Source organism: Pogoniulus pusillus, chromosome 21 (assembly GCF_015220805.1).
Source record: "Pogoniulus pusillus isolate bPogPus1 chromosome 21, bPogPus1.pri, whole genome shotgun sequence".
Lineage (NCBI taxonomy): Eukaryota > Metazoa > Chordata > Aves > Piciformes > Lybiidae > Pogoniulus > Pogoniulus pusillus.
Genome location: NC_087284.1, coordinates 8,976,837 through 9,004,233, shown reverse-complemented (window position 1 = coordinate 9,004,233; position 27,397 = coordinate 8,976,837). Strand labels below are relative to the sequence as shown.

The window sequence follows — 27,397 nt, the reverse complement described above, 5'->3', positions numbered from 1 at the left end:
CTTCAGCATGACTTTTGATCCTGTCTCCCATAACATCCTCATAGAAAAGCTCAGGAGATGTATCATAGGTGGCTGGTCTGTGAGGTGGACTGAAAACTGGCTCGGCAGCAGAGTTCAGAAGGTTGTGATCAGTGGCACGGAGTCAGGTTGGAGGCCTGCAGCATTCCTGTGCTGACTGCCCTTGGTGATCCTGCTTTTGGCAGGAGGGTAGGACTCGATCTCTGGAGGTCCCTTCAAACCTCTACGGTTCTGTGATTCTTCCTAGTGCTCAGCAGGAACTACCACTCCACACAGTCCTTTCCACTAGACTGCCCCCAACAGGGGCAGGAGGTTCCAGCTTCTCACTGCCTGGGCAATGCCACCTGTGCTAAACAGAGATCACATCAGTGGCAAAGGGAAGGCCAATGCCAAGAGACAGGAGTTTATAAGGCACTGTCATTAATCCACTGCAACAGGGCTGTGGAACCTTCCTAATCATTTTTGTGTGGTTGGGGTTTATTTTACTTGTCTTTCTGGAAGTTCACAGACACTGCCCCAATGCCTTCTTGACAAACTCTAAGCAATGGAGGCCACACAGATAATTATTCACTGACAGAATAGGACCAGCTCCCAGAAGAAAGAGACACTGAACCACTTTTGCACCACCTCAGCTGTACCACTTCTGGAGATTTTCCTGATGCAGAAAGAAACAGGAGAGTTTTATTTGGGCATCTGACCTCTTTCACTCTTGCAAATTCAGGCCCCCATTTAGTGAGAAAAAAATTAACTTTCATCAGAATTCTTCAGCTGTTCTCACAACTGCAATCACAGAATATTACAAGTTGGAAGAGATCTCCAGAGGTCTCGAGTCCAACCCCCTTGCCTAAGCAAGATCCCCTAGGGTAGTCCACACAGGAACACACCCAGGTGGGTTTGGAAAGTCTCCAGAGGAGACTCTGCAACCTCTCTGGGCAGCCTGTTCCAGTGCTCTCTCACCCTCACTGTAAAGTTTCTCTTTCTGCTGAGGTGAAACCTTCTATGTTCTGGTTTAAGTTACCCAGATCACCAAGCATGCTGCTGTCCACCTGTTTGTTACATTCTTGGGTGAGCTGCAGTGGAAATAACAACTGGAAACTCACAATCACTATGAAAGAAGAATTAGGGTTGAACGGAATAGAAAGAGGGCAAGAATCAGGCTGAAATTCTTTTATCAGACCAACAAAATCTTCCAAGTCACTCCCAGTACTGCTCCCACCCTTTGATGGGCAGCTCATCAACTCATAGTCATTTATGAGAGCCACAGACTGAAGAACTGTGGTCTGGCCTCAGCAGGCAGGCAGAAACAAGACATACTGAAAGCTGTATTTTAGATTGAAAATAGCCTTCCATTTACAACAGACACTACGTTTCTTATGTAATTTCTTAGCCTACCTCTAATACACAGAGTTAACCAAACTCTGAAGCATTAGAGCCAGGCCAGTCCTCCACAAGCAGAGGTAGTACTCTGTTAGGGAAGTTCCTGCAGACCAGTGGTCACTTGGCTCCAAGGGCAGAGGAAAAACAGGAGATCTGTATTAAACTTTACCTTTGTAATTCACTGAGTGCTCTACTTGTAGATGGGCTGGGGTTTAGCCTCAGGAAATTCTGCTTTAAATTGAGATGAGTGAGGTCTTGGCTATAAAACAGGTTGGCAGGCAGGTGCTCCAGGCTGCAGCAAGAAAGATCCACTGAGCTTATGCGTTGTGATGCAACCTGGAAGACAAAAAATACACCAGTGTAAATTTTGTATCAGACCATGAACAGTTCCTTTACATCCACCACCACAAGACAAACCAGTTTTAAGGACAGTAGAAGTCAGTGTCAGTATTTATAGCTGATCTAGCATGGTGCATAACATCGCTGCAGGTTATGCCATGATCTCTTAGCTTCAGCATTCAAACCAGGTCCACAGATGGCTAGGAGGGGGAAAAGCACTGAAGTCTGTCAAATTCCTGACTAAAATTGATTCATTTTCATCAGTGAAGTTACATGATACTCTCTGGAAAGAAAAAAAGGACAAGAGATTCGACAAACTTTAGCTTAGTTCTTTAGTTCACAAGTAACAGCTGCAAAGACACAGTGCAGAAGTCTTCCACACTGCTCCATGACTGGTCAGTACCCCCAAGTGACTGAAGGTGAGGGGACAACAGCCATCTTCACCCTGACTTGATTTCAAGGGTCAAAAGCAAGGTATTCAGTGGCAGAAGAGTTATCCCAGTTCTATTTTACTGAAGTGGTAAAAAAATTAATCACAGTAGCAACAACAACAATGAACTGAGCACTCACAGCTTCTTAATGAGTCAGTAAATCACCACCCAAGAGTGATAAAAAAGCACCAGAACTGAGTTTTGAAGTTTAACACTGCTTACTAGAAAGGGGAAGGTAAAACAACCCCAGTGTATAGAGACTAAAGAAATCACACTCCCCAGCATTACACACAGTTAACACCATTCCACAGTGACCTACAGGCAACAAACTCAAGTACCAGCAACTCCATCCCTCACACGAGATTTATCAATGGCATCCTGGGGTGCATCAAGAAAAATGTGTCCCAGCAGGACTAGGGAGGTTCTTCTCCCCCTCTACTCTGCCCCATTGAGACCACACCTGGAATACTGTGTGCAGCTTTGGGCTTCCCAGTTCAGAAGAGATAGGAACCTACTAGAAAAGAGTCCAGTGGAGAGCCACGAGAATGACTGGGGGACTTAAGCATCTCCTCTATGAAGAGAGACTGAGAGCCCTGGGGCTGTTTAGTCTGGAGAGGGGAACACTGAGAGGAGATCTGATCCATGTGCACAAACACCTGAGGGGTGGCTGTCAAGTGCATGGAGTCTATTTCTTTTCTTTGGTCAGCAGCAGCAAGCCAAGGAGCAACAGCTACAAACTGGAATACAGAATGTTTCAACCTCAACAGGATGAGAAACTTCTTTACAGTGAAGGTGACAAAGCACTGGAACAGGCTGCCAGAAAGGCTGTGGAGTCTCCTTCTCTGGAGACTTTCCAAACTCCCCTGGATGTGTTCCTGTGCAAACTACCCTGGGTGCTCCTGCCTTGAGAGGGAGGTTGGACTTGATGATCTCTAGAGGTCCCTTCCAATCTCTAAGATTCTGTGACCTCTAGGATGCTTTACTTATTTACCAGTCTTTATGTAAAACAAACCAAACAAGACCCACCCCACACCAAAACCAACAGTGCAAGGTCTGATTCTTGTATTTTCTGTTCAGTAGTATTTAAAATAGCTTTTCACAGAGCTGTGGAGCTGGCTACATGGCAAAGCACAACCACAGGGCAGCACAAGGCAGTGCAGATGGTGGGCAAGGAGGGTCAAATGCTAGAAGGATGAGAGGTGTTTGAGTCAAAGGAGGCTGAGGGGAGACCTCACTGCTGCCTACAGCTATCTGAAGGGAAGTTGTGGAGAGGCTGCTGCTGGTCTCTTCTCACAGGTAACTGGAGACAGAACAAGGAGAAATGGGTCAAGATGAGACTGGGTAGGTTTAGACTGGACATTAGGAAAAAGTTTTTCAAGGAGAGAGTGGTCAGGCATTGAAACAAGCTGCCCAGGGAGGTGGAGTCACCCACCCTTAACGTGTTTAAAAGTAGTTTGGATGTGGTGCTTAGGGACATGGTTTAGGATGAATCTTGTAGAGTAGGGTTGTAGGTTGGACTTGGTGATCCTGAGGGGCTTTTCCAACCTGGATGTTTCTGTGATTCTGTGTATTTTTGGAGCAGGCATGACTTAGACCAAAGGAGGAGAAGCAAACAACTTCACCACCATTTTAGACTTCTGAGACTGCACAACCAGTACTTGAGCTGTGTTAAATGTCCTATTGGCCACTCGCTGCAAGAGAAGCATTCATTTCACTTTGTCTGCTGTCACTGTGGCCATTTGAGCTGATTTCCTAGCTCAGACAGGGGAGAGGTGAACATTCCAGGGATAGCCCATATAATGGCAGCAATGGGTAAGTTAACATCATTTCTTTGGAGCATCAAGAGCTTTCATGCTAGAAGTACAGCTTGTTCTTCCCCTTGCTGGCTTCTGCTGCTTGAGCTGCACCTGCTGCTATCTTCCCCCGCTGCTGTTTTGGCTGCTGCTGCTTTTGCTGCTTCGCCGCCACTTGACCCCTTCCCCATCTTCCTTAAGGTTATTGTATTATCTTCCCCTAGCAGTTTATTTCTCTTTAGACTGTTATACTTAAACTATAAGAAACACAATTTCATCTTTCCCTGACTTTCCCTGTGGTGAGTTTATTTCACAGGGGGAGGAATCCACCCTAACCTGGGACAGTCACTTTTACTGGCCTCACATGCCAGCATTCTGGAAGTACAAACATCATGTCTAAGGGGAAAAAAGAGGAACAACAACAACAAAAATCCAACAACTCCTAATCAATGCAGAGTGACAGCCTGTAAGAGCTCCTGAACTCTGGTGAGGAAGACAACATCCCATCTTCTGGGCAGAGACACAGTCCTTATCACAAAATACACTGGACATAGAGACCCCAGATTTTGCTGTCACAAGTAAAGTAGCTTGGCACTGAAAAGAAGGCCATGGAGTTTTTAATTCCCTGTTTTTTGCCCTCTCCAATGCAAGCTACACAAGCCTCAAGATAAATGGTCTCTGTTATAAACACACAGCCACAAGCTTGGAGAGGAACAGAAGGTGCAGTGTTTTTCTCTAATGTGACCCAATAAAATGCTCACATTTTGTGTTTCTCAATTAATGCAGTCTTTCTAGTACTGCACCTATTGTTTTGGATTTCTTTTACTCCTGCAGACAAAAGATTATCATAAGCTATTATGATCAGTCACTTCTGAAAGCTAGGTAGGTATTTGGCCTGTCTATGGTGCCAGGACCTGTCCAGTATCACAGAATGTCAGGGGATGGAAGGGACCTCGAAAGATCATCCAGTCCAACCCCCCTGCCAGAGCACAAAATGGTATAATACAACCATGGTACAGGACAGTATGGTACAGTACTCATCACACTGAAAACACCAGAGGTGAAAAACTGCTGAAGCTGTTACATTAAAAAAGGAGGTGGTGTCATCTCAGGTGGTGCTACACACACACACACACTATGGCTCCAACTACTTGTTTCAAATGTGATATGAAGAATAATAAGCAACCCAGAAGTGCTACTCTAATAACAGCTGAAGCACCAAAACTTGTAATCATAGTATCAACCAGGTTGGAAGAGATCTCCAAGATCATCCAGTCCAACCTAGCACCCAGCCCTAGCCAGTCAACTAGACCATGGCACTAAGACTTTGCCTGAACACCTCCAGGGACAGCAACTCCACCACCTCCCTGAGCAGCCCATTCCAATGCCAATCACTCTTTCTGTCAAGAACTTCCTCCTCACATCCAGCCTATACTTCCCCCAGCACAACTTGAGACTGTGCCCCCTTGTTCTGTTGCTGGGTGCCTGGGAGAAGAGACCAAATCCCACCTAGCTATAACCTCCCTTCATGTAGTTGTAGACAGCAATGGGTAACTCAGTAACTCTGACTGTGTACCATGACAAAGCAGACAAACAGATCCAGCTCCTACTTGGCTCAAAAAAAGGGATGCAAACCCTTTCTTAAAATCATGAAGCTCTGAAAATAAAGATCTAGTTAAAAGATCTAGTTTAAAGTGATTATGTTTTTACAAGTTGTATGTTCTAGATAATTTTTTGTTTGTTTACAGCTTGGTTCTTTGGTTGGTTTGGTTTGTAGGGAGCAGGGGAAGGGTTTGGTCTTTGCCTGTTGTAGGGTTTTTTGGGGTTTGCTCTTTTAAAAAGGGATCATAATTCAATGAAGATTTCCACGCAGTTTATATGTACCAAATGATGTCTCTACCAGGGAGATCACTGTGAAAGTTAAAACTGTATTTCCAAAGGTGATAGAATCTTAAGAGTGGTTTGGGTTGGAAGATACCTCCAAAGGTCATCCAGTCCAACACCCCTGCAGTCAGCAGGGACATCCTGCATTAGATCAAGCTGCCCAGAGCCCTGTCGAGCCTCACCTTGAGCATCTCCAGACACAGGGCATCAACTACCTCCCTGAGAAACCTGCTCCAGTGTTCCACTGCCCTCAGGACAAAGACCTTCCTCCTAACATCCCACCTAAATGTACTCTTCTCCAGTTTAAAACCATTGCCCCTCACCCTATCACCGCAGGCCTTTGTACACACTCCCTCTCCAGCCTTCTTGTAGGAGTACCCTTCAGATACTGGAAGGATGCTCTAAGTCTCCCCAGAGCCTTCTCCTCTCCAGGCTGAACAACCTCAGCTCCCTCAGCCTGTCCTCACAGCAGAGGTGTTCCAGCCCTCTGATCATTTTCTCGGCCCCATCTAGACTCACTCCATCAGGTCCATGTCCTTCTTGTGTTAAGGGCACCAGAGCTGGAAGCAATCAGCTTTATTTTTCTCTTGTATTTCATTCATACTCTGTATATGCATAAACCTAGAAATGACAGATACATGCTTGAAAACAGCCTGCTTTAAATCTTAGGCAAAGCCAAGTAAGAATAGGTTACTGAGAGACTTGTCAAGCCTGCCCTTGAATATCTCCACGGATGGGGGCTCAACCCCTACATAAAGAGCTTATTCCTAGAAAGTGATAGCACTGGAACAAACTAATTTCATGGAAGTCTTTTCTGTTAGAAAACACAGCACTCTAAGAATTAACTTCTGAATTCTTACAAGGAATACTCATTACAAAGAAGCAGTTTTCTCACAGGCAGGGATATAAAGACCTTTCTCTCATCATTACACATTATTGTTCTGCAACAAATTCCTAGAGAACAGAGAAACAAGATGAAAGACATAGAGTGACAAAAGGAGAGCAATACCTAAACAATACTCTCTTTGGTTCACTAGAAACTTTTATCTGTGGTTTTGAAGCTGAGCATTGAAATTCTGGAATTGTACAATTCCTAAATGGAACAACAGAAGGACATTTCAATCCTACAATCATTGACTTAAAATGCAGTGAGACTGTGCATGTGTGTGTGCCTGTTATTGCTCTTTAAGAGCAAAGCAGCTTTCTTCAGGATAATAGTTTTCACTAATGTACTGGGTTTCTTTGACTTGGTGTGGAGAACTGCTGCAGAGGTAAGCTGAAACAGGGCAAGAAAATCACAGAACCTTAGAGGTTGGAAGGGACCTCCAGAGATGATTGAGTCCAACCCCCATGCCAAAGCAGGATCCCCTAGGGTAGTTCACACAGGAATGCATCCAGGCACCTTTTGCAAGTCTCCAGAGGAGATGACTCCACAACCTCTCTTGGCAGCCTGTTCCAGTGCTCTGTCACCCCCACTCTAAAGAAGTTTCTCCTCATGTTGAGGTGAAACCTTCTTTGTTCCAGTTTGTAGCTGTTGCTCCTTGGCTTATTGCTGCTGACCAGCAAAAAGCAATTGGCCCCACCCACTTGACAATGACTAGAATATATCCAGAGGAATAGACACAAGCTGTAGAAAGTAAGGTTTCCACTACAAGAAAAAACACCACTCAAGACATTCCACTGTAAATAAAAATCTCAGTAAGTTATCTGGTCAGGGTTGCACAAACTCATGCTCCAACAAGTAGCAAAGAGAGTCACCAAAGTAGCAATGGTAGGAGGAAAGACTTTCTAGATGCATGTGAAACTTGCCCTTATTATGGCCTGTTTGGAGTTTTCTTCTGGAAATGCTTTACCTATCTATGTAAAAATAAAAATATAAAGAGCACAGTTCACAGTGCCTGAAGCAGAAGCCACCACTGCTCACACCAAGCACTCTGAACAGCATTTCCCCTCAACACAGGACGGATATGGAACTCATGAAGCAGATCCAGAGAAGAGCCATAAAAATGATCAGGGAGTTGGAGCTTCTCTTCTACAAGGACAGGCTGAGGGAGCTGGGGTTGTTCAGCCTGGAGAAGAGAAGGCTCCAGGGAGCCCTAACAGCAGCCTTCCAGTACCTGAAGGCAGCCTACAAGAAGGGTGGAGAGAGATTGTTTACAAAGAGCCGTGGTGATAGGACAAGGGGAGATGGCATCAAGCTAGAGAAGAACAGATTTAGATTGGATGTTAGGAACAAGTACTTTACCATGAGGGTTGTGAAACACTGGAACAGGTTGCCCAGGGAAGTGGCTGAGGCCCCATCCCTGCAGATACTCACAATGAGACTTGACAGAGCTCTGGGCAGCCTCATCAAACTGCTGACTGCTGGCAGTTTGAACCGGATGACCTTTGGCAGGTTCTTCCCAGCCTGGACCATTCTATGATCTTCTCATCATATCCCAAACTGCATATGACCTTAACATTTGTTTTCTCATGGAACCCTTCCTCCATTTCCAGCATTAATAATGTAAGGCAAGTGACTGAGGCAACAGCCTTCTTGGAAGATGGTGTATGGCAACCTCTCAGTTACGGCAGCTACAGCACAAAGTGTACAGTCAACATCTGTCTTTGCTGGAGGAGGAAGTCATGCTGCAGCTTGACAGAAAACAGTCCAAACACAAAGCAAAACCTTGCACTTTTTGCAATCCAGCTGGCAAAGAAAGCCAATGGCATCCTGGCTTGGATTAGAAATGCTGTGTCCAGCAGCAGTAGGGAGGTGATTGTCCCCTTGTACTCTGCTCTGGTGAGGCCACACCTTGAGTACTGTGCTCAGGTTTGGGCACCTCAATATGAGAAGGATATTGAGGTGCTGGAGAGAGTGCAGAGGAGGGCAACAAAGCTGGGGAAGGGCCTGGAGAATAAATCTTATGGGGAGTGACTGAAGGAGTTGTGGCTGGTTAGTTCGGAAAAGAGGAGACCGAGGGGAGACCTCATCACTGTCTACAGCTACCTGAAAGGAGACCGTGGAGAAGTGGGTGCTGGTCTCTTCTCACAGGTAAACAGTGATAGAACAAGAGGGAATGGCCTCAAGCTGTGACTGGGGAAGTTTAGATATTAGGAAACATTTTTCCAAGCAAGAGTGGTTAGGCACTGGAATGGGCTGCCCAGGGACATGGTGGAGTCACCAACTCTGGATGTGTTTAAAAGTCATTTGGCTGTGGTGCCTGGGGATATGGTGCATGGTGCACCTTGTAGAGTAGGGATATTTTGGTGATCCTGAGCACCTTCTCCAACCTGAATGCTTCTGTGCTTCTGTGAATACCTCCACAAAGAGATGGAGTGTTCTTTCCCTCCCTCAGCCTTCTGCTACTCCACCTGAGAGCTCCACACGTGGCAGAGAACCAAGCAGTTACTTCTGCTGCAGTGGTATTTACAAGTATAAACAAAACACTGCTCAGGCCACACCTTCAGTGCTGTGTCCAGTTCTGGGCTCCTCAATTCAAGAGAGATGTTGAGGTGCTGGAAAGTGTCCAGAGAAGGGCGACAAAGCTGGTGAGAGGCCTGGAACACAAATCCTATGAGGAGAGGCTGAGGGAGCTGGGGGTGTGCAGCCTGGAGAAGAGGAGGCTCAGGGGTGACCTCATTGATGTCTACTACTACCTGAAGGGAGGCTGTAGCCAGGTGGGGTTGGTCTCTTCTCCCAGGCACCCAACAACAGAACAAGGGGACACAGTCTCAAGTTGTGCTCGGGGAGGTATAGGCTGGATGTTAGGAGAAAGTTCTTGCCAGAGAGAGTGACTGGCATTGGAATGGGCTGCCCAGAGAGATAGTGGAGTCACCATCCCTGGAGGTGTTTAAAAGAGCCTGGATGAGGCACTTAGTTGATTGTCTAGGGCTGGGTGCTAGGTTGGACTGGATGATCTTGGAGGTCTCTTCCTATCCAGTTGATACTATGGAAAAGCAAGCAGTACCTTAAAGGCAATTTTGCCAGAGTGATTCAATTCTCATTTTTTTACCATGGGTTTTAAAAAGGAGACAGTATTTCAAGGCTGGTCAAAATGTGCTGTGGATTCACTGTGAATCTTTAGCAGCTGACAACAAAACCACAGGGAAAAAATGCTCACACGAATCAATAGTCTTGCCTCTTTTGCTATGCAGGGCTAAAAAACCACTTTGCTTTGTCCATCAGTATAATGCCACCTCTGTCACCAAGCTATGGAACAAGACTGATTACTGCCTTTGTTTTAAAACCTTGGCTACACTACAAAAATTATCTGTTGCTGACAATGGATGTCAGCAATAGGCGTAGCTGAACCCAGCTGTATGGACAAACACAAGCCTTGTTTACACAAGAACATCTTTTGGTGTGACCTGTGTATGACTTTAAAGCAAAGTAATGGGGTCTTGTTCCTGTTTACCCTCATGACATTCCCTACAGCCCTATTCAGAGAAGACAATTAAAATAACCAAAGAGCCCACCCTGTAGAGGCAGCCAAACTCCCAGTGAGCTGCTGATGTTAAATTACACCTGCTGTAGACATGCTAATTCCAAAGCAGGGTAATTTTTCTCCTTTAGGATTTGTTTTTAAACAGTCTGATAACCATCATGTCCCACCACTGCCTGTATAAGGCTTCACTGAACAGCCATGCACAGGCTCCAAATGTTCAAACTAACCACTTAGAGCAAACAAATTCTCCTCACCTCAGAACCAGCCTTGCTTCAAATCCTAATCCTCCTCTCTGTGAGCATCAAAATCTTCCTGCTCAGCCTCACAGGCAGGAAACACAGCAGAGGTCTCAGCCACAGCCAAGAGCTGTGGAACCGTTGAGGCTGATGAACAATTTAACATGAAAAACCTTAATGAAAGGGGGGGGGAGGGGAATAAGTAAAAGTGTTTTCGTTGTCTTTAAAGTTATCCATTTTAATATGGCTGCTCCCAAAATAGGTGCAGTCCACAAGGTGAAAAGGTAATGAGTGGCTTTCCTGGCCTCTCCTTTTTCCTTTCAGAATCAGAAACATTCAGGTTGAAAAAGACCCTGGGGATCACCAAGTCAACTGATATCCCTGCTCTACAAGGTGCACCCTACACCATATCTCCCAAGCACCACATCCCAACAACCTTTAAGCACACCAAGGGCTGGGGACTCCACCACCTCCCTGGGAAGCACATTCCAGTGCCTGACCATTCTTGCTGGGATTTTTTTTTTCCCTAGTATGCAGTCTAAACCTACCCAGTCACAGCTTGAGGCCATTCCTCCTTGTTTCACCACTACTCACCTGTGAGAAGAGAGCAGCACCAAGCTCTCCATAGCATCCTTTCAGGTAGCTGTAGACAACAGCGAGGTCTCCCCTCAGTCTAAACCTGCCTAACTTTTCATTCAAACGTTAAATTAGAAACATATGAACTCAAGCTAAGGGCCCTGCAAAGGAGAAACTAAAACTCAGCAGAGGCTCAGAAGCATGTCACTCAGATTCAAACACCCAACAGCTACAAGTCATAACTGCCTACCAAGATGAAGGGCAGGAAAGCATACGGATACGGCACACACTTCTCACCCCATCTCTCCCCTGCAGGCAGTGCAGCCAACAGCCTCTGGTTCAACCACCTCACACCAGTGGGACTTGAGGGCACAAAGATTATTTAACTTGTCCCTGCTCTCCCTTCCCTAGCTCCAAATAAAGATTTATATGGTGTGCAGAAACAGCTCACTTCTATTTTTGGCCCTTTCACAAAGCTGTAACAACAGAACTGAAAACAGTAGTAGCAAATGCGTGGAGAGAAGGGAAAATGTGAAGGTAATGAAGCAGAAGCTGTGCTCCTTTACCCCTCGAGACACAAGTCCAGAAGACATTTCAGATGCAAGTCTGTCCCAGAATTAGCCTCGAGATCTTGAAAGTAAGAATCTGTCAAAAAACTCACACTCAATCACCTGTCATTTGGAAAGGTTTGGTACTCTCTGGAGTCCTCACTGGAGTAAGTATTTTTGCTCCTTGAGATGGAACAGTGCTCTTTTACAAATCAGCTACTGGTATCAGTATCACACAGGGAGTGATAGCAACAGTTAGTTTGGTGGTAGTCACACTCTGATGTTCACACTGGTAAGATCCCAGCACAGATAAGCCTTAAGATGCAACCTGGAGTTAGGGAACAGTAATTAGATGTAGCACTAAACTATTCTAATTCAGACACGTTAATCTCCATTTGGTGGAGCACGAAATACTCCAACATCCTTAGAACAGCCTGACTGAAAATAATTCGTCTGTTCATGTTGCAAACCAGGGGATGGTCTCACCAAAACTGAGGAGTATCCCTTCTTCTTCTTACAAGCTGTGCAAGATTTCCTTTTTTCCCCACCAAGACAAGCTTCTGTACTGCCAGCAAGCAGACTTGGCAATGAGCAGCCCTCCAGAAAAGACTTTCAGACTCTTGCCAGTGAGACTTTCCATAGATGTTCACTTGTCTGAGTCCCCCTAGTCCCATGTGAGGATGGTTGTCAGGTTTTGGTTGTTTCTATTGACTAAGAGGTTATGCTAAGTCCTAAGTTTCTGTCTTAGGTTCTCTTACACAGCTGCATCACACACAGGTTAATTCTACAGTAAGACAAACTCTTTTCAAACCATTATTTCCCAGTGGCTCAAAAAGATCTTCTTACCCAAGGAGTTTTTTAATACAAACAAACAAATGCAGCTCTACTTGCCCAAGGCCTAAAACTGGTCTCTAGCACTTACTCTATCTTCTCCCTGGAGACCTTCCTCCTTCTCCACTGACTAAAAAGCTGAAGGATATCAGATGTGAGAGAGTGATTTCCCATTGGAATGGGATGCCCAGGGAGGTGGTGGAGGCACCGTCCCTGGGGGTCTTCAAGAAAAGCCTGGATGAGGCACTTAGTGCCATGGTCTGGTTGACTGGATAGGGCTGGGTGCTAGGTTGGACTGGATGATCTTGGAGGTCTCTTCCAACCTGGTTGATTCTATGTCCCTAAAATAAGTTTTTTGTTAATAATTCCTCTCCTTTTTTTCCTCCCTGCTAAGCTTCACCCTCAGTGTTACAACCACTCAGTCTGAAGACCAACTCAGTCATCACCTTGTATGTAACAAAGTACTGTGCAATATATGTCAGTCCCTACAAACCCTTCCAGTCTCACTGGATACGCTTCCCTGAGCTTTATTAAGCACAAAATCACATGCCTCCACTCACTGCCCCCCGCCCAGCACCCTAAGATTAAAAACACTTTGGGATCCTCCAGGACTTATACATCTTGAGAGGTTTCCAGCTGTAAGTCACGGTTTTGGGTTGTTTCCCCTACATTTATTCAAGAGCAGCACAAATTCAGCTTCAATAACATTGTAACCTGATTTAGAGGCTTCAAAAGACATTACTTGAGAGATATTCCAGATGTGTGGGCAATACCTAGTTTTCCATTCGCACTCTTGGCTGAAACACTTCAATAGCTACTCTTAACTGACAGTAGCAAGTCCACAACAGGGACCAGACGCTCTAAATTTCAGCAAGGAATAATAATGATGATGATGTTGATGTTTCTCTACAATAGAAGTTATGAGAAAAGCTTGAGGTCAATTATATCATTGCTGAAATCAGCAGAACTATTTTGATAAGGAAAACTAATCACCTGGGTCAAAAACTAAGTTTCCCTCCTGAATCATTAAGAGAGGAACTACACTGAAACGTACTCAGAAGCTCATTTCCAAAGCATCAACTAACCTCTAAAATCAAAGGCACCAAATAATGGGTTTTGCAGGAAAGGGAAGAGAAGGAACAATCTGAAGTGTAACCCATCAAAAGAGAAAGGAAAGTGGCTTCACAATGGGCTTTGCCAAATTTGTTTCAGGGCTTAAGATAACAAGGAGCCACCCATAGGAAGAAGGACCAGACATGACTGCAGAGCAAAGATCTCAAATACTGAAGATTTCACACACACACACAAAAAAAAAAGGAAGCCAAGCTCCACATGGAAACCAGAGGTCTGTGTTCAAATACTTGTGAGGACTGCCAAAAGGAAGCTGTGGGTTTATTTTTAGGGATCTATTTTTAGGGAAAGAATTCTCTCAGTATTGCCATTTTATAGTATTAGAAGGGGGAAAAAAAACCTGTTTCCTCATCCTAAAGTTAGAGTCATCATGTTTCCTGTAAGGAAGGAGTAGCTCAAGAGAAAGAAAAAAAAAGGCACTCAAAAATGGTAAAGTATTTCAGGTTTCCTCCTTCTTCACTACATGTCAAATGGGCAGTAGCAGAACAGCTTAGCAGCACTTCCTAGTCTCACAAATGGGAAGAAACCTAGATCACAGGATCAAAGGATGTTAGGGGTTGGAAGGGAGCTCCACAGATGATTGAGTCCAACCCCTCTGCCAGAGCAGGACCACGGAATCCAGATCAGGTCTCACAGGAATTCATCCAGACAGGTCTCGAAAGCCTCAAGAGAAGGAGACTCCACAACCTCTCTGGGAAGCCTGTTGCAGTGCTCCATCACTCTTACAGTAAAGAAGTTCTCCCTCTTGCTGAGGTGGAACTTCCTGTGCTGTAGTTTATATCCATTACTCTCTGTCCTGTCACAGGGCACGATGAGCAGAGCCTGTTGTCCCATCCCTCTCGATCCCCAGCCCTCAGGTATTTATGAACATCGATCAGATCCCCTCTAAGTCTTCTCTTCACCAGGCCAAAAAGCTCCAGGTCCCTCAGCCTCTCCTCACAGGGCAGTGCTCCAGACCCTTCATCATCTCCACAGCCGTCCCTTGGACTCTCTCCCCTGTCCCTGCTGCACTGGGAAGCCCAAAACTGAATGTAATATTCCAGGCGAGGTCTCATCAGGACAGAGTATCACAGAATCAACCAGGCTGGAAGAGACCTCCAAGATCATCCAGTCCAACCTAGCACCCAGCCCTGTCCAGTCAACTAGACCATGGCACTAAGTGCCTCAGCCAGGCTTTGCTTGAACACCTCCAGGGATGATGCCTCCACCACCTCCCTGGGCAGCCCATTCCAATGCCAATCACTCTCTCCAGGAAGAACTTCCCCCTAACATCCAGCCTAGACCTTCCCCAACACAACTTGAGACTGTGTCCCCTTGTTCTATTGCTGATTGCCTGGGAGAACAGATCAACGCCCACCTGGCTACAACCTCCCTTCAGGCAGTTGTAGACAGCAATGAGGTTGGTAGAGGGGGAGAAGAACCTCTCTCAATCTGCTCGACACAACCCAGGATGCCATTGGCCTTCTAGGCCACAAGGGCACATTGCTGCCCCATGGGTAGCTTCTTGTCCACCAGGACTCCCAGCTCCCTCTCCACAGGGCTGCTTTCCAGCAGACCACCTCCCAGCCTGTACTGGTGCAGTTTATTATTCCTTCCCAAAATGTAGGACTCTGCCTCTTCCTATACCTACTCAGTTGAGCCAAGCACTGTAGCAGGACGTAACTGTCCCTCGAAGATGTTGACACACTTCCTACTCTTCTCAAGCCAAGAAGGGAGAAGCTCTGTCCCAGCACACCCAGCCATGCATCTTATTCCCAAGAAGATAAAACTCTGTAACACATCTCTCTTTAAGCTCTGCAATATTGAATTTGCACCAGATATTGACGTCCTATTTTCTATTGTATGCTTCAGAACATGGAGGGCTGATAACCTTTTTGACTCCAGTCAAACCACCCATGTCATAAATTGTGTAGTAGTCAGCACTTCCACAGCAGTTTTGCATGTTGAAAAATGTTAAACTAAGTTTAGACATTAGGAGTGTCAAAGAGGAGGAGCTCAGCACTCTGCCCAAGTACAAGCCTCTGGACAGCAAGCTGCATTATTCAGTAACACCTTACACATAAACACCCTCTTCTGTTGCATTAAGGGCTTTGAAAGTGGCAAACAAGTAAAGCCCTTGTCATGCTCATTTTTAACTAGGTGGCTTTGCGCTTGAGTTTTCCCTGCCCATGATGGAGAGACTGGAGTAGACTATTTCTAAAAGTCTCTTCCAACCCATGATGGTTTGGGAGTTACCCACTCCTCCCTACTTAATAAAATCACCCAGACTAGACTCAGACAGCTGGAAACTAAAGCATGAAGCTATATTTACAGGTTAGCACAATATACAAAATATATACAGTTATATACAAGCTAAAAGTAACACAGAAACACAATAAGCCTCCCAGAAACAATCAGAGTCCTCAGGAGACTCCTGACCCAAATCCCCTTCCCCCTACTCTTTCCCTCCCTTCAGAAATAACCAGATCCACCCACGTATATCTCACATGATAAATCTGGAGATCTGAGGTGAGATGTGAAAAAAGACTACAAAGAGGTTAGAGGAAAAAGGGGTTAGATCCAATTCGAGTTAAGGCAGAGACAGCCACAGAGACCAGACCACCCGAAAGAAGGCTCAGCCAAAAGTGAGAGCTGAGCAGTGTGTGAGAAGTGTCTTATGTATATTTTGAGCAGTTACATTTCTCAGCAGAAGAATGAGTGATACAGGTTACTGTTGTTGTCTTTTCTTTCTTCTTACACTTAAGGATTTAATTACTCTCAGTAAAACATTCCAATTAGTTTCAAACCAGCACACCACCTAAATCATTCTCTGATTCTATGACTTCACTGTTAGCTGCACATTCTTTGCCTGTCCTTCTGCATTTGACATCCAAGTGGTTAAACAGCGATGGATCAGAACTGCTCTATAAGTAACTCTGCAGGTTCAGAACCCTCAAGCCAGCTTTATGCAGACAGAATTGTTAAACCCATAAAGATATCTCTTCCTTTCCCCTCCACTTCCCCTCCCAATTGCATAAGCTTATTTTTCACCACTTGGCAACAGAATGAACATACTAGATCAGAAAGGATCAAATGTGTTGTTGTTGTTTTCCTTTTGAATTTCCTTAGTTAGGACTTCAGTATTTGGAAAGCAGAAGGAAATAAACATACTGTGGTACAGAACTACCAATATTAACAAACAAGCCACATTTCCATCCTTTAAAAGTACTCTGTGGCTAAATCAGCATATCTAAACATGACCTATTTGAAGTAAATAGGTCACCAAGTTCTATATTCAGGGCAGTATTTCTGCAATAATTCCAGTCCATCCCAAAAACAGAAGTTCAGTTCACCTCAGGACAGACACAAAGCAGAAAAACCAGCCCTAGCACCTATGCACAAATCCCTTCCAAAACTTCACTGAGGCAGAGCATGAGAGCTATCTTGGCTAAGATAGATTTCCCTGTTAGAATTAATCAGATTACACAGGGGCTCACTTGAATGAAAAATGAGCATTGCTCAAGTCTCTGCAGCCATGAACTCAAAGCTTCTCCAGCATACATGTACTTACTGCAGGAGCAATGTGGTAGGGTTTACCTCCCTCTGGAACACCACAAAAGAACCTCAACATGGCCAATATTCTGTGGGGAGAAAGACTGCAGAACAAGCATCCTCTGCAAAGTCTCCTTTGAAGATTAAGTTTGTTATTGAAAAATTAAACTAAAACCATCTTTCAGCTCTTTTGAAGTATAGAGAAGACAAATATGATATTTTTTTTTAACTAGTTTACAACTCAATTGAGGAATTTTAATGAAATATTTTACCAGGGATCCCGTTCTGCATTGAAAACCAGAACGAGAGGACACAGCCTCAAGCTGTGCCAGGGGAGATTTAGACTCGAGGTGAGGAGAAAGTTCTTCACTGAGAGAGTCATTGGACACTGGAATGGGCTGCCTGGGGAGGTGGTGGAGTCGCCGTCCCTGGGGCACTTTAAGGCAAGGTTGGACGTGGCACTTGGTTCCATGGTCTAGCCTTGAGCTGTGTGGTAAAGGGTTGGACTCGATGATCTGTGAGGTCTCTTCCAACCCTGATGATACTATGATACTATGAAATTTATTATTAAGGATTTCATTACACTTGCATCTGAAGCCTGTTTTCAGCAGCATGCATCAGAATCACAGAACATCAGAGGTTGGAAGAGACCTCCAGAGATCATTGAGTCCAACCTCCCTGCCAAAGCAGGATTCCCCTAGGGCAGTCTGCACAGGAATGCATCCAGGCAGCTTTTGAAAGTCTCCAGAGGAGACTCCACAACCACTCTGGGCAGCTTGTTCCAGTGCTCTGCCACCCTCACTGTAAAGAAGTTTCTCCTCATGTTGAGGTGAAACCTTCTATGTTCCAGTTTGTAGCTGTTGCTCCTTGGCTTATTGCTGTGGACCACCAAGAAGAGACTGGTCCCACCTACTTGAAACCCATCCCACATATATTTGTGCACATTGATCAGATGTCCTCTCGCTTCTCTCTTCTCCTAACTACCTAGCCCCAGAGCTCTCAGTTTCTCTTACTGCAATGTAAAGCAACAGCAGAACAGATCTTTGTGTTACAAATATCTCTGTGTAGTATCACAGTATCACCAAGGTTGGAAGAGACCTCATAGATCAAGTCCAACCCTAGTAGTATATAAAACCAAACTGCTTCAACACAATGAAGAGCCTTTGCAAGCATCAAACTAATGGACAGCTTAGGCCTAACCAGGAAACCAAAGAGAGAGCGAGCAAGAGGGTGCTGACAGCACAACAAAACAACTTGCATGTCAAAAACATAAAAATACAATGGTTCAAGATATGTAAATTACTTTCAGAGAGCATTTTTCAGAGGAGCACAGCAGGGATCAAGAAATAAAACATGTAACTGGAAATAAAACTTTTCAACACCACCGAGTGGAACTGAAGAGTCAAATGAAATACTGCAGGACCAAAATTCCTGTAATTAATTGTGTTCTAAGTGCAGTATAGAATTTAGTTTATAAAAGCTTTAGGACTTTTATTGTTTTTTGGTGATGTAAAATGGTTGCTTATTAAAAAAACCAAACAAAACAACAAACAAAACAGTAATGAAACTGTAGAGGTTTGGCAACATTAGCAAGTGAGGAAAAATGTCTTTTAATTCCAGCAATTCAATCTTTTTGGGGTCTGTGCAAGAAACTAATTTTTGAAATCTGATGCTATTTTAGGGTTTACTGACACTGAAACAAAAGAGCTTTCTTACACTGAAATGTTCACTGTTATGTTTGTCATCCTTTTTTGTTCTAATGATCTCACTCCTTCCAGCCAGCTGGAGCAAGGCGAGAAAAGGGAAAAAGTCCAGCAGAGCACTTGGCTTACGTAACTGCGGCAGGGTAGAAGGAAGTCTCAGTATAAAGGCAGAGAGAGAATCTCATCTTCCTACTGCCTGTTTCCAAAAGCTCTCAAATTGAGGTATTTTGTGCAACACTAACAGCAGCAATGGCAGTTCTTGACAGCAAACCCAGAAGAACGACTACTCCTCACTGCAGGGAGAGGGGAAAACTGGGGGGAAACACTACTGTACAGGGTTAACCCTCCAGGGGGAGTGACCTTGAACTTGACCCTAGGTGGTCTTGACCCCTCCTCAGGGGTAGGTCTGAACACTACCAGGTGATGGTTAGCCCACTCCCCCTCCTTCCTGTCTAAAGATCCATAAAAGCAGGGGGACTTTCTGTTCTCCCTCTCTCTCTGTGCTCCCTGCTTACCAGCATCACCACCCATGGTTCTCTTTGTTTTACCACGTGGCCATCAACCACGAGGCAGACAAAGCCATCACCATCCAAATCTGGTTGTATTTACTCATCTTGTATTTGTTTTCCCTTCCCTACATCTTTCTAACTTCCCTACCTCAGATACCTTTTTAATTTATTGTTAAACTTCTCTTTTTAACTTCCAAATCAGAGTGAGATTGTTTATTTGAGTGTGCTTACTTCTTCCTCTCTCTACATCTAAATCCTTTCTTTCAGGAAAGAAGGGGAAGAGGGAAGGGCACTCTATAAAACTGTTACTGGTTCCATCAAATATAATTGAGTCTCTGGGAATTTAAATTAGAACTGAGACAACTACAAACACCCCATCCAGGCAAGAATTAACATTAATACTGTTCTCACCTTTGATGCTTGTCGAAGCCATCGCAAATATTCAGTGAAGTTATCAAAACAAATGTAGTAGGTCTGGCTCTGAGGTCCAGAAGAGCTAAATGCTAAACAGTGCTGGTGCTTTTTCACTTCTTCCACCTAAAAGAGAGACAAAACTGTTAGTGGACAAGAGCTCTCCAGGGCAGTCAGTGCATACAAGAGGAGCTCATCAAGTACAGCCAGACTGTAACCCTCTTGAGCTGGATCCTGGCTGTCGAATATTCATGAAATCTAAAAAGTAAGGAACAGGAACAGGACAATGCAACTAAAGAAGAAAACAAATAAAGGGAAAAAAAAAATCAGTATCATCAACATTCTAAGAGAGACTGACCATCATAAATGCTTCCCAGTGAAACATATTTACGTCTGTCTTTACACAATCTCAAGAACAGTTTATACTCCTGGTCATTAAAAGCAAGATTAACAAATTGCCTCTCTTACAGCCCAATTAAATTCTTTGGCATTTCACAACTCGCTGAAAAACACCCAGAAAACATCATCCTGCTACCACACACGAGAAGTCCCACACAACTTATGGTCTCCATGTCTCAGCATCGCATTCTGGAGAGACTCTGCAAACCAGGAAGCACAGAGCATTTATAGGGTGGAAGAAGAATATTTTGTCACTGATCATTTAAAAAACACTGAGCTCTGTGCCAAGCATTCGCCTCCCAAGCTTTGTCAGCAGAAGCCCTCAGTACATTTTCCTCAGCTTTGGTTCTCAGTTTTCTTTTAAAATTTGTTCACAGGATCACAGGATGTTAGGGGTTGGAAGGGACCTTCACAGATCAGCCAGTCCAACACCCCTGCCAGAGCAGGATCATGCATCTAGCTCAGATCACAAGAACACATCCAAACAAGCCTTAAAAGTCTCCAGAGAAGGAGCCTCCACAACCTCTCTGGGCAGTCTGTTCCAGTGCTCTGTGACCCTTACAGTATAGAAGTTCCCCCTGGTGTTGATGTGGAACTTACTGTGCGGCAGCTTATGTGCATTACACCTTATCCTATCCCAGGCAGCAAGTGAGCAGAGCCTGTCACCCCAGCTCCCAACTCCCACTCAGATATTCACAAACATTTACTAGATTCCCTCTCAGTCTTCTCTTCTCCAGACTAAGCAGCCCCAGGTCCCTCAGCCTCTCCTCATCAGGCAGTCTCCAGTCCCCTAATCATCCTCACAGCCCTCCGCTGGACCTCCTCCAGCAGATCCCTGTCCCTCTTAAACTGGGGAGCCCAAAACTGAATGCCATACTCAAGATGGGGTTTCACCAGGGCAGAGCAGAGGTGGAGGAGATCCTCCCTCAGTCTGCTTTTGTCATCAACTTTCTGCATGTTTGACACCACAGGAGGCCTTTCTGTGCAAAACCAACTTAGAAATTCTATGTTAAGTAATTGAAAGAGTAGGCAATCTCTTCTTTTTACATTAAAAAACCCCAACAAACATAAAAATAAATCTATCTTTTTTCATCTCAAAGAGTATGGGGATCTGAACCTTGTGCTCTCCAGTGTGCCACAGCCAGGAAAACAATTCACCATCAGAGTTCAGCCGCTGATGCTAAAAGAGGATAATGTCTCTACTTCAGTACCTCCAGGGAAGAGCTGAAGAGAATCATGTAAAGAATCACAGAAGGAAACAGGAAAAACAGCTCCTAGAAGGCAGCACTGCTTTCCACACTGCTAGTACAGAATATTAATGAATCAACTGTAATTTGCATATGTAGCATTGCAAAGCTGTCTCCCTCCCAGTGACTCCCTTCTTGAAAGTCTCCTCCTCCTGAGACTTTTAAGACCCATCCGGATGTGTTCCTGAGTGAACTGCACTAGATTGTGGTCCTGCTCTGGCAAGGAGGTTGGACTCATTGATCTAGTGAGGTCCCTTCCCTTCTCTAATATCCTGTGACTCTTAAAGAATTACATTTATCAGTATGCACTAATTCAGGTGCAAATTCATCCTCAAGCTGTCTACAACAACCTGAAGGGAGGCTGTAGCCAGGTGGGGATTGGTCTCTTCTCCCAGACAACCAGCAACAGAACAAGGGGACACAGTCTCAAGTTGTGCTGGGGGAGGTCTAGGCTGGATGTTAGGAGGAAGTTCTTGCCAGAGAGGGTGATTGGCATTGGAATGGGCTGCCCAGGGAGGTGGTGGAGTCACTGTCCCTGGAGGTGTTCAAGCAAGGACTGGATGAGGCACTTAGTGCCATGGTCCAGTTGACTGGCTAGGGCTGGGTGCTAGGTTGGACTGGATGATCTTGGAGGTCTCTTCCAACCTGTCTGATTCTTTTCCCACTACCTTGGCAGACCAAGGCAACAAACAGTGCTCTGAAGCTACTTAGTAATGTTGTACTCTTCCTGTCTGCACTAAAGTTTCACTGAATCACAGTGTAATTGAGGTGGGAACAAAGAGAGTCCTCTTTAAGGGCCACCTACAGCCAGTTGAACAGAACTGTGAGGCTTTTAAATATCTTCCAGAAGGGAGAGATTCCAGAACCCCTCCGGGCAACATCTGCCAGTGCTGTCACTCTCACAGTGAAAAGAAAAAACGACATTCCTGGACCTCCTAGGATTCAGATGTGATCAATCAGAAAGATCACTTTCTGCTTTTTGCAAGTAAAAGGGTTTGTTGCAACAGATCCCTACTCATACAATGATAAGCACTGGGGATACCTTGTGGCTGTCTACAGCTACCTATAGGGACATGGCCTCAAGCAACTGGGTAGGTTTAGACCAGATAATAGGAAAAAAATGTTCCCAGCAAGTGTGGTCAGGCATTGGAGTGGAGTCATCAACCCTGGATGTGTTTAAGAGTCCTTGGGCTGTGGGGATATGGTTTAGGGTGCACCATGTATAGAATCAACCAGGTTGGAAGGGACCTCCAAGATCATCCAGTCCAACCTAGCACCCAGCCCTAGCCAGTCAACTGGACCATGGCACTGAGTGCCTCATCCAGGCTTTTCTTGAACACCTCCAGGGATGGTGACTCCACCACCCCCCTGGGCAGCCCACTCCAATGCCAATCTCTCTCTCTGTGAAGAACTTCCTCCAAATATCCAGCTTGTACCTCCCCTGGCACAGCTTGGGACTGTGTTCCCTTGTTCTGTTGCTGGTTGCCTGGGAAAAGACACCAAACCCCACCTGGCTATAACCTCCTTTCAGGTAGTCACGTACAGCAATAAGGTCACCCCTGAGCCTTCTCTTTTCCAGGATAAGAAAGAGTAAGGCTATTGGTTGGATTTGGTGATTCTGAGGGTCTCTTCCAATCTGAATGTTTCTGTGATTCAAAAGAACCCCCTATTCTCAAAATAAGCCTGTGCCATTATTGGTTAATTTTCAGAGCAACCCAACATGAATATAACCTGGATGAGCAAGATGTAACACAGATCAGAGACAATACAGCTGAATGCATCCTCTGCCTGTGTACTATTACATATATAAACTAATTAACATTGCACACAATAAAAAGAAACTGAATGCATTGACCCTTCTTTTCTCTAGCATTTCCATCCACGTTTTAGATGTGATGCTTGGGGATATTATTTAGGGTGCACCTTGCAGAGTAGGCTTTTCAGTTGGACTTGGTGATCCTGAGGGTCTTTTCCAACCTGTATGTTTCTGTGATCCAAATATTGTAGAACTTTACTGACCATCATCAGAAGAGATTAATATACTCTGATAATCACACTCACAGAAACAAGCTTTAGGGAGCAGGGGGAGGGTGGGTGTCAGAATCATCGTAATTGAACACCAACTTCTCTGCACAAACAGACAGGGGTTAAGAAAGTAAATAGATAAAATAGCTTACTTTTCCACCAATTAAAGGGAGGACATGCATTTTTCCAGTCTGGCTTTCTTTGACTGATGAGACAATCAGGCATGTTCCACAAAGGATAGCTTGGCGTCTTGTCCATCTGTTGACTGGCAAATGTATTTTCCCTTTTCGAACGTTGTACATTCCTGAGAGCTGAATCCGTTCGGAGCTGCCAATGCTGTGGGGCTTGCCTGAAATAGAAACAGAAGTGTCCACTTAATCACAGAAAAATCTTTGCTTCGTTCACTGAAGCCACCCTGAGACTTCACCGGCAGGTTTCCAAGCTGCAGAGCGCAGTGCAGGGAATTAAATACAGCTTGAAAATCATGCGAGCAGGTAATTTAGTATCACTTTCAGTACAGGGTTCTTGCACATTTGATATGTTGGTATCATGGAGAGTAATTAAATCATAGAATCAGTCATAGAATCAATCAGGTTGGAAGAGACCTCCAAGATCATCCAGTCCAACCTAGCACCCAGCCCTAGCCAGTCAACTAGACCATGGCACTAAGTGCCTCATCCAGGCTTTTCTTAACACCTCCAGGGACAGAGACTCCACTACCTCCCTGGGCAGCCCATTCCAATGGCAATCACTCTACGTGAAGAACTTCCTCCTAACATTCAGCCTGGACCTCTCCCAGCACAACTTGAGACTGTGTCCCCTTGGTTCTGTTGCTGGTTGCCTGGGAGAAGAGACCAACCCCCTTCTGGCCACAGACTCCTTTCAGGTAGTTGTAGACAGCAATGAGGTCACCCCTGAGCTTCCTCTTCTCCAGACTAAACAACCCCAACTCCCTCAGTCTCTCCTCACAGGGCTGTGTTCCAGGCCTCTGCAAATCAAATGTTGATCCTCAACACAGAATAGTTTGTTACTGCAAAGTTCACACCAAGCATGCTGTAACTGCACAGAAGACTGGTGTCCCACCCCTTTGTGATTCCATGTCTCTTCTGGTCATCCTTCAAGCCGTGGTTTGAATAGTTTTAATAATAGCTTCCCAAAGAATACAGTTCTTAATCTCTCCAGCCCACTCTGCTCAGTGGAAATCCCACAGCAGAGGCAGGACACTCAGCCACAAGGTAAACAAACACAACCCTTTCAGGGAGACTTCATGGATGTCCACAGCTACCTGAAGGGACCTTGGGGAGAGCTTGGTGCTGGTCTCTTTTCACAGGTAATTAGTGATAGAACAAGAGGGAACAGCCTCAAGCTGTGACTGGGTAGGTTTAGACTGGATACTAGTGGTCAGGCATTGGAATGGGCTGCCCAGGGAGATGGAGTCCCCAGCCTTGCGTGTGTTTAAAGGTTGTTTGGATGTGGTGCTTGGGGTTTAGGGTGCATGTTGTAGAGCAGGGATATCAGTTAGACTTGGTGATCTTCAGGGTCTTTTCCAACCTCAACATTACTGTGATTCAGTGAACCTAGATGAAATCCCTCAAAGGCCCTGTTAAATTTTGTATTGCAATGAATTTGTTACTCAGAATAATTCAGGTAATTAGCAAGACTACCAGTTAGAACAAGTCTCTTAAATGCCTTCAAATGGCTCAAACTCTACTTATCTACTAGTAAAATTCTACTCTACAGAAACCATGATTAAGAGTGGTAACAAAGACAAGCATCTCTTCCAGGATTCTGTTATCAAATATACTAAGTCTTCTGCAAATAGAGACAAGGGATGACCATGTTCAAGTTAAATCAGTCAAAATTTCTCCAACACTAGTGTTGGTGAAACTCTGGAAAAAAGCTCCCCTGCATAAACAAACCAAAAGCTGTATCAATTCCAAGGAACATCCTCATCACGACAGAAGGTAAATCACTCACATTTAGTACACTGATCTTTAGCAAAATTCTTAAAAATCAAAGAATTCATACCTAGATAAGGCTCCAGAAAAGCAGAGAGTTGATCTTGTTTTCTAACCCTAATATTTCAGACCAGTGCCAATTCAACTGCAGCAGTGACAAGTGCTGTACCCTGTTCCTCCAACTTGCTGTTCCTTCTGCTTGTATGGCTGCTCATCTGTCTCAATGAGTCTGCCCTTCCAGTATCTGAAAGGGGCCTACAACAAAGCTGGGGAGGGACTTTTTAAAGTATTAGGTAGTGATAGGACATGGGGGGATGGAGCAAAACTAGAAGTGAGTAGATTCAGACTGAATGTTAGGAAGAAGTTCTTCACCATGAGGGTGGTGAGACACTGGAATAGGTGGCCTAGGGAGGTGGTGGAAGCTCCATCCCTGTATGTTTTTAAGGCCAGGCTGGATGCAACCTGATCTAGTGTGAGGTGTCCTTGCCTATGGCAGGGGGGTTGGAATTGGATGATCTTTAAGGTCACTTCCAGCCCTGACAATTGTATGATTCCATCCTGTGCCAATTCTTGCTCTTATCTTTAAAAGTAGCATTCTTTCATCTTCCTGTTGGTTTAATGAGCCAAGTTTTGGCACAGTTGCCCTCAAGCCTTGCTCTGCTCTAATAAACACTTGCATTTAGGCTACCAATGCTTGCCAGTTTGGATCTGCAGGAAACTGTTGCTTGAAGCTAAAAGACTGAAACTTTAATGCTCACAGGGTAGCAGCACCTAATACAAAAATAAGTGCTCTGAGAAGGCAGCAATTTCACTGCCAAGCAAATTCAAATCCAACAACAGAAGCTGTGGATAAACACTTTGTCCATCAGAATAGAGGGAAAACTGGAAATCCCTTCCATGCAAAGCCAGGGAAAGAATGATAGGGAATACAAATGAGTGAAATAGAGCAACTCAGCCTTAATTAAACACAAAAGCCAAACCCAACCTTACATGTGGAATATGAAAAATGTGGCTGCTGGAGTAACTGACAATTTGCCCAGTCTGTGCAGAACAATGGACTCCGTGCCACAAAGCACTGCTTAAAAAGAGAACCACAGAGAAACAAGAAAATCTCTGGAACTGAGTTAAAAAAAGATACTTGCTAAGTATTAATGGTAAGGTTGGATAAGGAATAGTTGCCAAGGATATAGGCAATTTCACTTAAAAAATAACACTTAGCAGTCATCTTCTGGAGACTGTTCCTAGCTCTGCTACCTCACTTCCCTGGAAAAGCACAAGCCACTGCTGCCTGAACCTCTTAAGACTGCAAAGCACAACCTTAAACCTTTGGAAAGCCAATCTCATCTAGCATTTTAACACAACCAGATACTGCCCAGGATCAAAGGCTGTAAGCTCACACTTACTACAGGCACACCTGTGTCCTGGAAAACACCAAACTTCAGAAGTTCTTTGGGATCGTGGTGGATTACAAAAAGGGATGAGCTCCCACTACAATGCCATGTCCAAGAGGCTTGGCAACAGCACTCATGAGCAACAGAGAAGTAACATCACCTCACCTAGTCTAGTGGTAAAACAACTACCACAGTGAGTGCCCAAACTTCACCAAGGGTGCAGAAAACCAGACTCTGATGGACTAACCACAAAGTTAAGCACAGCAGGACCTGTAAAACTACTACTCTTAAGTCTCCAACAGGCAGCACTTCACATCTCATATGAATTCACAAGTCACAGTAATAATTAGTACCCTCTATAAATACTCACTAGAAAAGCCAGAACAGAGCCCTCACTAGAAGTAATAATGAGGTTTGATGGGAAAATTACTAGGGTAAGCTCCTCGGTTATTTCTACAAATAAAGATTAAAAAGCAGCAACAGTAAACCAATGCCACTCCCCATCACCCCAAAAAAACCCAACTCACTGACCCACAATAGCCTCTTCAAACTTGAAGGATGTACCATGACTTTTCTCAGAGAGTACTACCCTTTGCTACATGAAAGACAGAAGTTTCCTGATGTCCTGGGTT

General features: G+C 44.7%; 1 protein-coding gene across 1 annotated transcript in view; it reads right to left on the bottom strand.

The window, feature by feature from the left end:
• The window catches only part of PHLPP1 (PH domain and leucine rich repeat protein phosphatase 1), a 163,243-nt gene that overhangs the window by 54,092 nt on the left and 81,754 nt on the right, over positions 1 to 27,397 (bottom strand). The window contains exons 2-4 of the mRNA XM_064160853.1: positions 23,569 to 23,765; positions 19,746 to 19,871; positions 1,565 to 1,731 (exon numbers count right to left, since the gene is read on the bottom strand). Of these exons, the coding sequence (XP_064016923.1) occupies positions 1,565 to 1,731; positions 19,746 to 19,871; positions 23,569 to 23,765 (490 nt within the window). The remainder of the gene's footprint in view (positions 1 to 1,564; positions 1,732 to 19,745; positions 19,872 to 23,568; positions 23,766 to 27,397) is intronic.